Raw genomic sequence first — 17,647 nt, forward strand, 5'->3', positions numbered from 1 at the left:
TCGCGACCGAGGCTTTCGACGAGTTATAACTAAATTTTCAAGTTAACTGCGAGCGAAACTCCGCCCCGTAGAGGACCACGGTATCCATCGCGATTTATATGTATATTTGCAGATAGAGTTAAGCCGGTGTTCGAAATCGCAGCCGATGCTGAACAGTTTAAGAAGCTTGTTTCCTTTAATCCCGCTAATTAACTTGATATTCGCGAAAGAATCTTGAAAACTGTTGACCTTCGACAACTTTTCATCTCCCCAAACGACTCTCTTCTACTGCTCGAAGAGTATTTATTCAAGTTCGTTCAACTTTGTCAGAATACTGCACCCCCATATGCGATCATTTGGTGAAAAAGTCGCTCGTGACGGAGTTCTTCCTGCTCTAACGCGATAATCCAAGTCCCATCGAGGAATGATCAGTTATCGAGCGATAATGAAGCGTACGGTAATTCTAGCGCGGCCGCAGATTGCTGTCGGATTACAATACGGACGAGCGTGATTACATAAAGCTAACGAGACCGAGACACGCTCTGGGCAGGAACGACACTCATCGCAGAATATAGCCGATGCAACGATGCGTTAGATTCGCCCGATAATAGTATTTGAAGCGTGCGATATTCCGTGCCCGACGTGTGTCAATCAAGCCCGTGGATCAGGCGCAGGCAAATATTTGAATTGGAAATCACCCATCGGGGTCGTTAAACCCATGGAAAATAATTTCGCGCCGTCTGCGACGCGCGAGACACGCGAGGTTACCTAAAAATCGCCGCTTCTTCTCTCGCTCCATCGCTCGATCGTGCAATATCATCGATGAGAACGTGGAACAAGGGTTTCGACGAAATATTCAAGGAAATTCGCGGACGTTTGTCAACCTGTTGAAGAGGAGATTATCGCAGATGGACGTTCGCGATCTGAAGAAGGAATTCAATGGAATAGTTCCGGCGACGACGGTGGCGCGCGTGTTTCACAAGAACGCCACCGCGAGAAAGTTCCGCACGGGCGTTAGAGGGTGAATTTAAGAACGCGAAATGATATGGAACACTGTGCGCTTGTTCCGCAATGTTCGAGGAACCGCTACGTACGGCGATAACTGTGCGAAATAGTTTCGTGTTGCCTGGCTGCATTGCCACGAGCGTGCCTCGTACTGCTGTTAAACTGCCGGCGCAAACAGGTCAAGGAAACACTTGAAGAATCTAATAATGGCGGATGGAAAAATAACTCTGTACTACGCGAGATACTTGGCCCGGAGTTCCTTAATGACTTTGTCAACTATTCGCAACGTGATGCTCAAATTTTTAGCTCCTTTAGAATCGTCCGCCCCCAAACGAGATGTCGTTTGCGTCGACGATACGCGTATCCCGTCTGCTCTCGCTTCTTAATTAAACTCTAGCGCGTCTAAATATTCTAAGAATCCTCTGAACTCCCGATTTAGAAAGCGGACAGCAGAAATTCAACGTTCGTCGCGTTAACCGCGCAATTATCGAGGACCACGCGTGAAAGATCGCGTAGCTGGTTCAATTTTGTCAGATAAAATATTCCCAAAGGAGCTGAGAAGGATCCGCAGCGGAACCGAGCGAGTCATAACTTCGCAATCAAAATTTCTCGGGACTGCAGTCGAGGAAAGCCCAAAGGAGGAAAAGATTTACTCGAACCTAGTTGGCTGGGACGAAATATTAAAGGAGGAGGGAGGACGTACCATTGTTTAGAGCAGAGAAGACAAGAGAAAACTGTACCTATTCCTAATAAAGTAAAATACCGTCTTTCCCATCTGGCATCGCTTCCACGAGTTCCTCTCGCGGGACCATCGCGCTATATAATTTCAGAGCATCCACGAGCGCGCGACAGACATTTCTTCCGAGCGTACGTGCACCTACTTTATTCCACGCGGAAATTCCTCGACTTGTTCATTAAAATTCCACGTGTTTTACGACAAACTTGTCTCACCGCGCCCCCTTACGACCAGGGATTATTTCAGAAATTGGATAACGCGCCCCCTGCCCGTTCGATCCAGCGAGTCGTAGTGCTCGCAGAAATTTCTATCTTTTATGGCGCGATGGTGTCTCCGATATTTGCATCGTAAATCGATGGATGTGTGCTCTGAAAGAACGAGAGAGGCGACGATTCATTTTCTACGGAAAGAAACGTCGAGGATAATCCGTTTCGCCCTGGTGCATATCGGTGTATTTACAATCGGTAAACAGTCGAATGCAACTCTGGCAAAGACTTCGCTGGGACACGGGTATTATTAATCCGTAGACAAACGCTGCTAACGAAGGACGGGCTGGTGGGTTGTGTACATAAATGTAGGGACTGCGCAAAGTCGGGATTGCTTGGGTAAGTAATCAATCTGGCAGGAGCAGCACGTGTTACGCTCCTTATCATCGATATACGACATGCTCCTGAATAACATCGCGTGTCGATGCGTCACTGAAATTGATCGAAACACGCCTCGACCATGAAGCAACGTCTGCGACAAACAAATTACGTCTATGCAAAACCTATTCGTCTCTCGAATTAAAACAGACTCCGTCGTCGAAGACACTACTCGCGTCCCTCGAGTGTCGTCGATATTTTCCAACTTCGATATTAAATTCTCAAGAAGTGTATATATAGCCCACGCATTGAAACGTGTACGGAGAATAAGCTAGTTTAAAAAGTAATAAACAAAGGGCGGCGAGAGGGGGTGGGCGGCTCGAAATTGCATTTAAAGACAAACGAAATTGCCGGGCGAACTCGAATAGCCCGGGCGGGGCTGTTCAGATTCGCGGGCTCGATTAAAAGAGAGGAAAATGAACGAAAAGACGAGGAGTGCTCGCGTTACGAATGCCTCGAGCGGAACGAAAGGAGGACTATTCAATTTGCCGCGATCATGCAAAGGCTGAGGGGGGAAAAAACGCGATGGCGGCTGGCTATTGGCTAATTAAACATCCCAGGCTACCGAACTACCCGTTTTTTGTACCGCGATTGAACAGCGTCTGCAGAATTACGCGTAAAGGGACCAAATGGACTTGTTTTATTCGACGACGCGATGCACGGGGGTTCGAAATGCGGCAGACAATCGTCGCAGCTACGAGGAGCACAATATCTGGAATAGAACAAGTCGAGCGAGCCAATTCAGCTGCGAACTTTCTTTGAAGTCTATCGTCCCAAGAATTAAAGTGCCACCCATTCAGCAACTGACTCGATTCACCGATCTATAACTCTAGTACGAAGTTCGTCGCTTCGGGAATTGGGGGTCAAGCGCCTCCAATTGTATCGAGGCCTGCGATTCTAAGCTAATTTTTCTGCGACCACCTCGAGGCAGAGAAATCCATGGATATCGTCGATGACGAACGAAGAGTCGATTGTTAATATCGAGCGAGCCACGCGATAAATGGCACCGCAGTAGTTGACAGCGAAATAGGTCGGCCAATGGGGTTAACTGACTTTTTCTGGCAACGGATCGAACGAGAAGATTAGACAACATCATGGAACGTGATTAAATTTGCAAGTGGACAGAGATTCCTTAGAAAGCAAGGTCCAGTTAAAAGGACATTGATTAAAATTAACTTCCTACAAATACGTCGCCCAAAGGAAAGACGCTGTAGGAGAATTCCTTCTTAACTCCATTCATGGCTGTTTTAACACATTTTTTAAGAAAGTTGTACGCATCAACACTTTTATATTAAATCCAGAAGTTTGATACTTTAGCCTTAATCTGCAGTCTGAAAAAAATGAAATAAAATAACGCGAATCTGTAGCGAAGTTTCTGCACCGCTTCCTTACACTTAATACTTTCTGAATAACAGGAACCTTGAGGCGAGTTTTACGAAGACATTTACCTCGTCGAGAGATCTACCGTTAATGTAAATTTAAGTGCCCCGATGTTACTCTTTCTCTAATTACTCTTCTAAAGTAACGAACCCTTCCTCGACTCGTTGTCAATAATGCAAAGCTCGCGATACTTGTGTCCAACTTTCCGCGCCATCGTCCAACAAAATCGGATGCTTCTTCGATGCAGCAACAAATGTAACTGCTCTAAGAAACTGTTCCATCGATCTTCCCCAGGGCGAGCAAGTAACTTCCTAAATAACGTTGACTTTCAATTTACATTTCCAATAATTCAATCCCGCGAACAGTTGCGCAGCTACCTGCGCCCGCAACGTATGTCACGTACACAGCCGAACACGTGTTACGTGAGCCAGGATCGTATAAAGGCTCGCAGGGGGACGGATTTGAGAGACGGCAGGCGAAACTGGAATGCCGCCAGCTTTCCATGTTCGATGATTTCGCATTAAACTTTCAACGTGCCCCCCGCGACGGTGGCCACCGCGAGGAGCGAACTATTTAGCGAAGCGACGACGAAGAACCGCCGTTTCTATCCGAGGGTGCGCGTCCATCGTTGCATTATGGAAAAGACGGTAACGCGGAAGTTGTTCTATAAAAGCCGTTCGAGTCCATAAAGGAGTAGCAACTGCGTCAACTCTCGAGGAACAGAGGAACGCTCTATGGAAGCCGTTGTTGCCCCCACATGGACGGCCACTGCCGCCAAACTTTTTCCTACGTACGTTTCGATGCCTCGTAATTGGGGGTTGAACGAGTTTCGAGAAACTCTCGAACGCGATTCACTTTTTTACAGGCTCTGGAATGTGTCTAACCGTAGACGAACCATTTCCCCTTAGACGCTCTGTATCTCTCTCTCTCTCTCTCTCTCTCTTTCTCTGTCAACCAATTCGTATTTGCTCAACGCGTCGCGATACGCGTTGCATATTTACCGCAGCGATAAGGGACATTGAAATAGTCGCGATTATATTTAGCATCGCGTATCAGTTTGGAACGAGGAAAGAAAGAGCCGCTGATAACGTTACTCACATGTCCTCGATGGGTCGTTGTAACGTGCGCAGCACGCCTAATCCTCGTCGGAACGGCGACAAAAACGGCACACACTCGCAGCACTGATTCGAGCACACCAAACCAGTTCACACCAGCCGAATAATCGCACGAAACATCAGCAACTACTCCGGAGGATCCCATCCAGGAGGCGAGGAGAGTAGCATAGAGTCACTTGGCCTTCATCGCGGCGTGCCGTTTCGGTTCATCCTTTCCTCCTCTGCCTGGAGAACGGTTCACCACGCATAATACTACCGCCGTTCTGATCGAGCATCGACGTGGAGCGTCCTTCCTCTTGTCCGTCTAGGATAAAACGCGCGCAGTTCGATCCTCCGCGAATGCCCTCATCGTTTCCCGCGTTCCGACACAGGGGACACGGTTCACGCGTGAATTAGCGTGCGGACTCGCCCCTTCGCGGGCGTCCACCGCGATTAAAACGGTAGTCCGTGGAAAAATCGCGGTACGAGGCTGGTCCGCCGCGAGGTGGCCACGAAACGAGGTTAATGGTACTCGAGATGCACCCCACAGGCTGTCTGTCGCACACGTCGTACCCGATCAGCTGCGAATTGCTCGCAGATTCGTCGTTGCCCACGGAAAATGGCACGGAATCATGGCGAGACACCAGCGATCGTCGGTTCCTCGTAAACACCAGGGACACGACACTTACAGTAACCCACTTTCCAACGGCATCGTCCTCCGCGATATCCTCGAGCCTCTGGTTACGTCCGGTTTCGAAACAGAATCCACGCACGCAGCGAATTCGCTGCGCTGCCGCTCGAGAACGACCAGCTGACAGCGACTCCGGATCGCGACGAGCAAAACAGCCCTCGCCTTGCTCCGAATTCTATGGGGTCATCTTATCCGTTTACCTTCCCAGGCGTTGTTTTCGATCGTCCATCGGCGAGACGGGCGACAGCTCCGTGCGCATCGCGAACGATCCACCGCGTTGCGGGACACGGGAAACGGCGGACGTGCGACGAGAATGATGCACACATCGAATAACCTCGCGCAGCCAAAATGGTGGACGACACTCCCGTGTTCCGCTTTAACTCGGTCGCCCGCCGCGTCCTTCTCCTCGTCCCACCGCTGGTGATCGTCGAACGCGGCACGGTTCACCGAATTCGCACCAGCAACACGGGTTCCCCTACGAAATTCCACTGTCAGCAGGCAGAACGACGAGATACGATCGAGCAGAACGACACTGGAACCGCCTTCTGGTGCACAACACAACACAGCACCTCCGTACGCGTAAAGTGGACCACCCGGCTGGTGCGGTCCCGCATCCGTTCCCACGGTTCTACGTCCGCTCGAGGGTAGTCCGTTAGAAGGTAGGGAACGGCTTTAAGGGTCTGAGAAGGGCCTTGGCCCGGTCACCTGATCGTGGCGTGGAAAAAAGCTCCACGAAAGACGGCAGCGTCGACAGGCTCCTCGGTGAGGGCATTCCAGCGCAGGCAGGGTGGACCGAAACGAACGCAACGTCATCTGGCGACTAAGCTGTTGACCCGACGACCGCCATGGCCGCGCAACCAACCCTCGCGTCAATAACAATCGAAATGCACGCGACGCGTGTCCAGCTGCACCGTTCGCATCGCGACAGAGCAGCCTCCTCATTCTCCAGTTCGCCGCTCCTCCTCATATCGAAGATTATTGATACCAGCCCCGCTCGTTCGAGACCGTTTCCGTTTCGTGCAAACTCGCGGCTACCTACGCTTTCGATTAACCGCGCACCAAACTATAGGGGCGGCTGCGCGATTCGAACTGAGCGCAGCTTCGCATGGGAGCCGCGACCCGACGACGGAAATGCCCGAGACCACGCGAGAACGGCTTCCTGTACCGTCTCGTCGAGCGTCGCGACATCTGCCAGCGGTTCTTCGCAACTTTTGCCAAACCATCCCTCATTTTAAGGGATGAATGCGGTCGTATGGTAATGCAGCGACCTACTAACAAGAAAATTCGCATCAAACAAATGTACAACGCGATTTAACGAATTTTTGCTCTGGACTGAATGTATCTTACCTCTTGTCTTCGTGAACGTGGATCTGGAATGCTCGTAGAGCTCGACACTGACCGTTCTTTCCATTCTGAAAAGCAGAGAATGTATATTATTAGCACTATCGTGGACTTAGTTAGAATCTGTCACGAATTTGCCACGGAACGAGATTGCACACGAAATAATCGCATTATAATTAAAGTAATGCCCTCGACTTGTCTACTACCACCACGACGGGTCTCCACCTTAACACGTCAATCTTCCAGGCGAAGTGTAATAAATTTCGACCCAACTCTCGCTAGTCTTCATTAGCTATTTGTGACGTGGTTTCGCGATAACGGTGCAAAACAGTGTCAATCACGGCTAAGGGAATATTTATCAAGCCCGATGTTTTTCAGACATCTCGCACTGCAATCTGACTATAACCTGGAAGGAATAGCCGATGATAAGAAAAATCAGACGATGGAAACCGCCGAGATAATGACTTTTTACCCACCGCGTTCGAAAGACAAACACACGCGACATACATGGTGATCAAACTCTTACACGTGGGCCATAAATACATCACGATCGCGAATCTTATCGGAATGCAAATCATCCGATCTCGACGGATGTCTTCGCGCTAGAAGTTTCGCGAATTACATGAGTCAGTTGGGAAAACTTCATCCGATCAGACGAGGCAGGCATCGCATCTCGTTCAACCCTGAGGATCCAGATGTCTACGGAGAATCTGAAGAAGGACGAAGATGAAAGGATTAAAATCTGGCCCCAGTGGCTAGCCACCTGCACGCGTAAGTACAATTGCCATTTTAATGCCACTTTCGATACGAGCATTGTTGCACACCCTGTGCATTCGCGAGAGTTCAAGTGCACGGTCTGTATAGTTAAACGTGAAACTTGATCAAGACGCTCTAATATAATCTCTGGCGCAGCAGAATGCGCCGTAGCCAGTATATCAAGCCGCCTCTAGAGCTATGTCTATGAATGGGCTAATGAAATTACTCTCGCGTCCGTTAACACAACTGTTTCATGGCCGTTTGTGACAGTCAGCTTAGCTGTTATCGGAAGTGGTCTCGCGAATGGTTGGGCATCGCCGTACTTGGCTCAACTCACGTCAACGGAAGCGAGCGTGCCTTTGAGACTGACAGACACCGAAGCGTCCTGGGTGGCGTCCCTTTTAAATTTCGGTCGGCTCGTCGGGGCTTTGCTCAGCGCACTGTGTCAAGGTAAAGTTGTTTCTTTGTCATCGAGACCTCACCTCGTCATGTCCATTCATTTTGCATCCCCTCTGAAACAAACCACACACGCACATACTGTTTCGCGTTTGAAAGTGATTTGTTTGAACAAAAGTATCGTCCAGCTTGATTATACAAAAAGCAGCGTTCGTTCGCGTCGATTTAATTGCAACGCGGTCGCAATTAAACAAAGATATCATCGTTACGCTACATTACCACAAATCTGCTTAAAACATCCGCACGTAGTGGCGAAGCGCATAGCGCGCGCTCGATGCAGAGGAGGCACATAACCGGAGCCAGTGAATAATTAAGCGGTATCTCCGTTCGGTGCGTAATGCGCAGGAAAGTGCTCTGCCCGTTTCGATGACTACCGCTGGTAGCGAACCCCAGGTCGCAGAATGCTTTTAATCCGAAACTGCCTCGTCCGCAAAGCGAAAAAAAGGTTAAAAATGCTCGACTCGATTCGTCTGTACGTAATCGTGGAATTTGTTTAACTGACCCGAACGATCCTCTCTTACAGCGCACGATGCAGCCACGAGCATGCCAGAGAGACAATGACGATCGACAATTGTCGATCGAGAATCGAATAAGAACAAGCCAGCCACGACTCGCCTCGAGAGAACTTGTTAGAACGATCATTGGTCCTGAGTTGTGGTGATCTTGTTCTCAGGTAAATGTGACTTTAACATGTGACAACGTCATCTTCAGACTGGATTGGACGAAAGAGGGTGCTTCTGCTCGGTGGGCTGCCGTTGGTGATCAGTTGGGTGTGCTGCATTTGCGCCACGTCGGTCACGTGGCTTTACACCTCTAGATTCAGCTCTGGAATCGGATCTGGAATGATCTGGTGTTCGTTGTCTCTGTACCTAAGCGAGATCGCTGATCCGAGAATTCGTGGCTCGCTGGTAAATTTTTAGTTAACTCACACTCGTAGACCCTGCGGAAGAATGCGAAATTCGATCCTGCAAAAAGTCGTACATGTGGTCACGTCCTCAGATATCCATGAACGTGAACGCGTCTTCCATTGGTATGTTCTTGGGCAATGTAATGGGTCCTTATCTGTCCATCGAGATGTTCGGCTACGTGAGCCTCGTCCCGAATATCCTCTTCATGATCCTCTTCAGTTGGATACCCGAATCGCCCTACCACCACCTCCTGCACGGGGATATTGAGAAGGCAGAGGCGTCCTTGAGGTGGTTCAGGCGGAAGCCTGACGTTAAAGCAGAGATGCAGGACCTCCAGGAATTCATCGAGGGCGCTGAAACTAACATTTTCCTAAAACTGAAGGAGTTTCTCATGCCAAGTACTCACGAGTCCCATTCTAAACCGTCTCGCGAGAATTAAGACCATCGATTTGTCCTTTTACTCTATTCCAGGTAATTTCAAGAAACCCCTGGTCGTGATTGGCGTCTACGCGTTCTCCTACGTCAGTGGATACAGCGCCATGAACTCTTACTCGGAGATTATTCTAACTAAAGGTAAAATTAGCGTGCAACCCAGCCTGGTGGTGATGGTACTTGGAGTTTCGATGATCGTCGCTGGTTCTACTGCAGTTTATCTCATTGATAAGATCGGTAGGAAGTGTCTGTTAATAATATCTGCGACAGGGACGTCGATGTCCTTAGCACTGTTGGGACTGCATTTCCATCTTCTTTCGCTCGAGTACGACCCCATAAGTCTCACGTGGCTACCCATTATCGCTTTACTGATGTTCAATCTGTCCACCTGCTCAGGATTGCAGCCAATCCCAAGCACACTTCTAGGCGAAATGTTCACTGCAAATATGAAAAACATAGCGTCGCTGTTTGTGAGCTCCACCAACGCGTTATTGTCTTTCGCCAGCGCTAAGTCTTATCAGCCTTTCTTAGACTTGGTCGGTGATAAATTTGTCTATTGGACTTACAGCGTAGGCGTACTGTTTTGCGTGCCATACGTCTATTTTCTGATCCCAGAAACGGCTGGCAAGAGCCTCTTAGAAATTCAACACTCTATAAAAAAGTAATATCACTTTAGAGTCTTTCAACTTCTCAACAGTTTTAGTCTTAAAAGTAAGTTTGTCAATAGCAACAGTGCCACTCGAAGGTTCGTTCATTCTTGGCCAATTTTTACTTTCCTTCACGCGATACTTGTTACGTTAATTACTAATTGTACCACACGATATTGTTATCAATTGTATCTTTTGTACATGAACGTCGTGAAACTTGGTTTTATCGAAGAACAAGAAATAAAGACCACAGACTCTTTCATACTGCCTCGATTCGATGTATGTTGGGTTCATAAAAATTTCAATGTTACCGCATCAATTTGCATTTTTCTTCCTGTACTTAGATCATTATTCGTCAAGCTATAAATCAAAAAACGGATGAAATATAGAGGACTGTACGCGGTACGATGACATTAATATTGCAGGTTGTTCCTGTCAAAGGGGTAACGCGAATAAAACCTCGTGTTTTAGTATCTAGTCTATAATACGGTTATAAAGAATTCACTGGCGGGAGTGACTTCATTTACAGACACGCATCCGGTTTTGTCGCGAGCAGAGAGAGAGATGCACAAGTCGTCGATCGATTATTACATACTACCGAATAAGATTTTCTGTAGCGTGGCTGGGATGTGGCCTATCGACGAGGAAAGTTCGACGTGCAGCAAAGCATTCGCGTACTCCCGCCTGATATTCGGATTGACAGCGATTAATAGCGTGTTCGTACCGGAAATAATGGCGATAGCGTCGAATTGGGGCGACATCAGAGTCCTAGCCGGTAAGTTCGAGCAGAATTCCTTTGGGTTTCGCGTTTTTATCAACGAAACGAGTTAATTTTCGTTTCTGACCAGGAGTGGGATGCGTTCTGACTACTTTGGGACAGTTGTTGTTCAAAATCGTTTATCTGATAGCGAGAAGGGAGGAAACGTACAAGCTTTATAACGAGATACGTAGCCTGTGGGACTCGTCGGATGATCCTAAAGAAAGGCAGTCCTACGAGGAGCTCGCATATAAAGCGCGAATCTGTACGATTGTTTTTTATATATCCTGCATGTGCAATGTAATCAGCTTCTCAATTGCTGCGGCTATCGATTATTTCAGAATTGACTATAATGCTAGCAACGCTCTCGCGAGTCGACATTTGCCTTTCGATGTCTGGTAAAACTCGTATTTATCTACTTAAACACATTTTCCCACGGATTGTCCGATTATTTAACCCTTTAGTTACCGCAAAAGCAACCGCAGTAGCCTTCAATTAACGCCAGTACACGGTTTTTTCGTTTACACGTACTCTGTGGCTGAATTTTTTGCGTAGACGATGCTGTGATGCGCAATTTTGTCGCATTGGTCGCAAATTACAATAAAAATACTAAAATATACAATAAATTACAGAAAAACTATTGAAATATACATCTCGAAAGCAATTTTGTCGCAGTAAGGGCACTGTGATGTTACTTGCACCCTGTGACATCATTTTTCATAGCTATTTGTGTTATATGTGAGTGATTATGAATTTTTTTAAGCAGTGATACAGGATTACTGCGTTTTTGTACTAATTAAAACCGTCAGAACTCAATAGATGTTTAATATATTGAGTATTGACAGATATTTTAGTTGTTCTTAGCCAACAATTACATATAAAATTGTTTAAATTGTCATGAAAATAATATATAATATGATGATGTACAATAAAAGTTTAAAAACTCTTTTTCTATTAAAATTGCAGAATATGTAGTACTTATTATTAATAAATAACATAAATATATAATGTCACACGGTGCAATTAACACCACAGTGCACTTACAGTGACAAAGTTGCTTTCAAAATGTATATTTCAATATTTTCACTATAATTCGTTGTATATTTTAGTATTTTTATTGTAATTTATCGTATATTTTAGTAATTTCATTGTACTTTCTTCTATATTTCAGTAGTTTCATTCTAATTTATTGAATATATCAGTAGTTTTATTAGAATTTATTTTATAATTTCAATTGTAGAGGTAAGAGAGAGAAAAAGGCTATGAGAAAGAGTGAGACAGATGTTACCCACCTGCTCGAGAACACGTATCGCCATCTCTGCGAAAAGTGCTCAAACTGTTCGCTCAGCGGTATCGACAGCGAAGTGAACAAGGCAAAAACTGGCGCCATCTGTTGGAGAAACGCTGAAACTTCTCAAGAAGTAGTTTCTATTCTATCCACAGAGATGGCGCCAGTAGTTCTTGAGTAGTTCACTTCACTGTCGATACTGCTGAGCGAACAGTTTGAACACTTTTCACAGAGATGGCGCCACGGGTTCTGCAATAGAGATGGTATTATCTGTCTCACTCTTTCTTATAGTTTTTTGTATATATCTTTCTCTCTCTTACCTTTACAGCGAGAAATATACAAGAAATTAGATTAAAACTAGCAAAATATACAAGAAATTACATTAAAATTAGTAAAATATACAAGAAATTACATTAAAACTAGTAAAATATGCAAGAAATTACATTAATACTAGTAAAATATACAAGAAATTACATTGAAATCTTATAATAAAATATATATGAAGAAATGACACTAAAATTATATATCTTATTTATATTATATCATATAAATAATACTTCTTTCTTGTGATAGTTGAATTTTGCTTCGAAAGAAAGAGATTTATGCAATAATGTCGTTCTTATGACAAGAATTCAAATATTTCAGTATATAATGTAGTATAATATTCACAATTAACATTGTATAGATAATAAAATAATGTGTAGAGTGGAATATTATATATATTATGTGTTTTACATGAAGATATATGTATAAAACTAATTGATATGATTAAGTATTACTTGTATATAAATGGTACGTATATTTTCAATTACAATTATATTCTTCTATGTCATTTTTATATTCAAATGTGTATAATACATGTGTGTGCGCGTTTCTGTTCTGCGTGTACTCCTTTTCAGCTCTGAAGATCAAGTAGAATCCACTTCGTGTTATTCACCGATGTTACTGAAACATTTTATGAGTACATATTTTATTTATTACAACATTTTATTGGTACATATTCTATTTACAACATTTTATTATTGTTACATATATTTTTATTACAACATTTTATTGATATAGTTACTATACCCCTTAACAGTGGCAATACTTCTTACACTTCTCACACCTGTTGCACTTCTTACCCACTTGTTAAATGGACGAAAACACTTCACTTTATTTCACACACTCGACTTTAATTCTTCGCTATGATGGTCTTTCTCTATGATGTATCTTCGCTATGATGGTCTTCAATATGATGTGTCTTCGCTATGATGTATTTTTTCACTTCACTTCACTCCACTCTTCACTTCACTCCACTCTTCACTGAACTGCACTGCACTGCACTGCACTGCACTCCACTCTTCACTGCACTGCACTGCACTTTCACTTCACCTTTCACTGCACTGCACTCCACTTTCACTTCTCTTCTTCGCTATGATATATTTTCACTTCACTCCACTGCACTCCACTGCACTGCACTTCACTTCACTGCACTGCACTGCACTTCATTTCTCTTCATGATGTATCTTCGTTATGGTGTTCTTCGTTATGATGGTCTTCGCTATGATGTATCCCTCGACGAAATCTTCTTTCTTGATCTGAAGAATCTTCACTGTTGTTCCTAGCTGAAAGGAAGAAATTTCAGTATTAGTAGAGCTGGGGAATCGCAAGCGCCAGGGTATCGCAAGATATGGGTCGCCAAAGGGTCGCAAAAATCAGAGGCTGGGGATCACAGCCATGGCCAGGGTACAGGGTATGGGCTGGGCCAGGGTATATAATTGGGTTACTTCCGTCTAATCAAGGGATTTCGACAGAACGAAATCAACCCGTCATAGACGCATTTCCAAAAAGAGACGAGGGGAATCGTCTAATTTCATCCTCGAAATTTTTCTCTTATATACCTTCTGGTGTCAATTTTTCTTGCGAGAAAGATCAATTGTTTTAGCCACCTGGCGATCGCGAGATTAATTATATTAACTAGTATAATAGCTGCTATTGTGTGCGCATACTATTATATGCTATTATACTATTATTTACGCTACACGCTGGACCCCTGCAGCGCTGTATACACTCGAGTTAGGTTAAAAGATAATGAATACTAATTAGATTCTTTCATTTCGATACAGAATGTCTTCATTATTCATATTAAATGAAGCGTGTATCTATTATTTACGAAATCATAAATTAGCATACCAGGTGCATAGTATAACTCTTTCAATAAGTTGCATGTCTATCTAAATTACATTTCAGATCGAAAATTAATTACCAGAATAAGAACAGTATGTTATTAATAAAATATTTTAATTTCTATCAATAAAATATCGCACTTTTTATTAATAAAATATTCTAATACGAAAGAGAACACAGTTCTTATTATAATAAAATGAAACGAAAGGCTAAGTTAAATCTATTATATTTCAGTAATGTAATTTATTGTATATTTCAATAGTTTTATTGTAATTTGTTGTATATTTTAGCAATTTTATTGTAATTTATTGTATGCTTCCCGCTTAGGGGTTAGAGAGAGAGAGAAAGGTATATAAAAAAGCTATGAGAAAGAGTGAGACAGATAGTGTCGATCTTTGGCGCCATCTTGTGAAAAGCGCTCAAACTGATTGGTCACTATTATCCTCAAAGATGGCGCCAGGGGTTCTACAATGGAAATAAAATCATTTGTCTCACTCTTTCTTATAGCTCTCTTACATATCTTTCTCTCTCTTACGCTAAGCGGCAAGCATACAAGAAATTACAATAAAATTACTGAAATATGCAATAAATTGCAATAAAATTATGAAAATATATTTCATTAATAGCATACTATTCTTATTCTGTTAATTAATGCTCGTTCTGAAATGTAATTTAACCAGACATGCAACTTATTGAAAGAGAAATACTATGCACTCGATACGTTAATTTATGATTTCGTACATAATAAATACTCGTTTTATTTAATATGTATAATGAAGACATTGTGTATCGAAATGAAAGAATCTGATTAGTATTCATTATCTTTTAACCTAACTCGGGTGGATGCAGCTACACTGCAGGGGTCCAGCGTATAGCGCAAATAATAGTATAGTAGCGTATAATAGTATGCGCATACAATAGCAGCTATTATACTAGTTAATGTAATTAATCTCGCGATCGCCAGGTGGCTAAAACAATTGATCTTTCTCGCAAGAAAAATTGACACCTGATTGCATATAAGGAAAAAAATTCGAGGGTGAAATTAGACGATTCTGCTCGTCTCTTCTTGGATATGCGTCTATGACAGGTTGAATCACCTGCTTAGACGAATGTTACCCAATTTTTGTACCCTGCCCTGCCCCTCACCGTGGCTGTGTCCCCCAGCCTACCCTTGCAACCCTTTGGCGACCCTACCCTGGCGCTTGCGAAATCCCTGCTTGGCTCATAATTAATCTGGCGACACAATGAAATTTTTTCCTTTCAGCTAGGGACAACAATGAAGATTCTACAGCTGAAGAAAGAAGAATTCATCGAGGGATACATCATAGCGAAGATCAACATAAGGAAGATACATCATAGCGAAGAAGTGAAGTGCAGTGCTTGAAGTTGAAGAGAAAGTGTTTTCATGCATTTAACAAGTGAGTAAGAAGCACAACAAGTGTTATGAGAAGTGTTGTAAGAAGTATTGCCAGTATTAAGGAGTGTAATATGTATATCAATAAAATATTGTAATAAAAATATATATATAACAATAAAATATTGTAATAAAATATGTACCAATAAAATTTTCCTATACCTTACATATTAATTGCATAAAGGAATATTATTTATATGATGTCAATATATAATATATATAATTTTAGTGTCATTTCTCATATATTTTATTATAAGGTTTCAATGTAATTTCTTGTATATTTTACTAGTTTTATTGTAGTTTCTTGTACATTTCAGTAATGTTGTAATTTATTGTATATTTCCCGCTGTAAAGGTAAGAGAGAGAAAGATATATGAGAAAGCTATAAGAAAAAGTGAGACAGATGGTACCAACCTTGGTGCCATCTCTGTGAAAAGTGCTCAAACTGGTCATTTATTACCGCCTCTGCCGTAACTAAAGAATTAAAATAATAGCATAAACATAGGGAAACCAATAATCGTATCATTCTATTCTTTACCGTATGCGAATATATAAAATATTTAACTTTTGCCTACATCCTACAATATTCAGGTACGGAACAGACGTTTCAGCATCTCCTAGTTTCGAGATCGCATTCATTTATCAAGTGATATCAGCCATGATTTGCGCCGCTACGATTTCTGGTCTGGATGCCTCCTTTATGACCACGATTTTGCACGTGTCTGGTCAATTCAAATTGATCAACACATGGATTCGCAACATCGGGACTGAAATAAATTACAAGCCTAATTATCTGCAGAAATTAGAGGCGGATCTGATCAAATGCATTCGTCATCACCAACGCGTGATCAAGTAATTCTCCTCTCCGTTCTCTTTTCGTTATTCCCTCGACTACTTTCTCGCCCTATCCGTTAGAATTTATGTGCAATATCTCTATATACCTTCTCTGTTGCTCTCCTTTTGTTACACAGCGTGGTGAACGACGTGAATAATTTATTAACACCCATTATTTTCATGCAAATTCTGACGAGCGGAATAGAACTTTGTCTGAGCGGGTACGCAGTGCTCGAAAACGAAACAGCAGGCGCCGATCTACTCAAGTTTATATCGTATTTAGTTTCGATGGGGGTGCAGCTCCTCTTGTGGTGTTGGCCAGGCGAGATTCTCGTCCAGGAAAGCCTGGAAATTGGACACATAATCTATATTAATATACCGTGGTATAATTTACCGCCCATTTATCGACGGCAACTTTGCATCATGATCGTCAGAGCGCAACGAAATTGCAGTATCACTGCTTTAACATTCCAAACGTTGTCGATTCACACGTTAACGACCGTAAGTAACTCGTTGCTCCTTTCTGCGACGAGCAACGTGGTATTTGCAGAGTAAACGATGAGAAATATACAAATTTGATTTCAGGTATTCAATACAGCCGCCTCGTACTTTACTCTGTTACGACAAATGCAATAAAAGGAAACTTCAGTGGAACGATGAACGCAATCTACGATCTCGCTCGCATTAAAAACAATTCCCATCGAAGATAGTCGAATATACATTCATAATCGCGTAGTAGCTTCGTTAAATAGCTCGAAGATTAGATTGTAGTTGAGATAAAAGAAGTAAATTTTGATTTTCTGTTATACCTAGCACTGTTCTTCAATCGAACGTAGATGTTGCCCGTACTACTATCCAGTTTAAAACCTCTCAATCGTGGAACGCTAAACAATCGTACGTATTAATGAATTTTCTGTAGCCAAATTTCGTTTACAAGCGATTCATCTTATTATTTACCATACAAGCGGCTTCTTTTTCTCTCGTTCAACGCATCTCGAACCACAAAAGCGATACACAGTTTGAATAAGAATTATTCGAATTGCTTTCTCACGTAGTGGCTCCACTGATAGTTTACATTTGCGTTTTTGCCGGGAGACTTCATTCCATTTGAAATGT

The 17,647-nt window shown here is 43.3% G+C and overlaps 3 protein-coding genes across 6 annotated transcripts in view; 2 read left to right on the forward strand and 1 right to left on the reverse strand.

Annotated features, from left to right (window-relative positions):
- Positions 1 to 5,044, reverse strand: part of LOC143431674 (uncharacterized) — an 85,194-nt gene extending 80,150 nt beyond the window's left edge. For all 4 annotated transcript variants that reach the window (XM_076908596.1, XM_076908595.1, XM_076908594.1 and 1 more), the window contains exon 1: positions 4,843 to 5,044. The gene's annotated coding sequence lies outside the window, so the exon portion shown is untranslated. The remainder of the gene's footprint in view (positions 1 to 4,842) is intronic.
- Positions 1 to 10,124, forward strand: part of LOC143431687 (facilitated trehalose transporter Tret1-like) — a 349,669-nt gene extending 339,545 nt beyond the window's left edge. Inside the window, exons 2-6 of the mRNA XM_076908615.1 lie at positions 7,530 to 7,641; positions 7,897 to 8,076; positions 8,794 to 8,990; positions 9,082 to 9,388; positions 9,462 to 10,124. Of these exons, the coding sequence (XP_076764730.1) occupies positions 7,566 to 7,641; positions 7,897 to 8,076; positions 8,794 to 8,990; positions 9,082 to 9,388; positions 9,462 to 10,087 (1,386 nt within the window). The 5' untranslated portion in view covers positions 7,530 to 7,565 and the 3' untranslated portion in view covers positions 10,088 to 10,124. The remainder of the gene's footprint in view (positions 1 to 7,529; positions 7,642 to 7,896; positions 8,077 to 8,793; positions 8,991 to 9,081; positions 9,389 to 9,461) is intronic.
- Positions 10,125 to 10,635: 511 nt separating this feature from the next.
- LOC143431748 (odorant receptor 82a-like) lies at positions 10,636 to 17,167 on the forward strand. Its single transcript, XM_076908691.1, has 5 exons — positions 10,636 to 10,844; positions 10,918 to 11,224; positions 16,289 to 16,549; positions 16,669 to 17,032; positions 17,117 to 17,167. The coding sequence occupies exons 1-5, from the start codon at positions 10,697 to 10,699 to the stop codon at positions 17,165 to 17,167; spliced, it is 1,131 nt and encodes a 376-aa protein (XP_076764806.1). The 5' UTR covers positions 10,636 to 10,696.
- Positions 17,168 to 17,647: the final 480 nt, after the last annotated feature.

Source organism: Xylocopa sonorina, unplaced genomic scaffold (assembly GCF_050948175.1).
Source record: "Xylocopa sonorina isolate GNS202 unplaced genomic scaffold, iyXylSono1_principal scaffold0014, whole genome shotgun sequence".
NCBI lineage: Eukaryota > Metazoa > Arthropoda > Insecta > Hymenoptera > Apidae > Xylocopa > Xylocopa sonorina.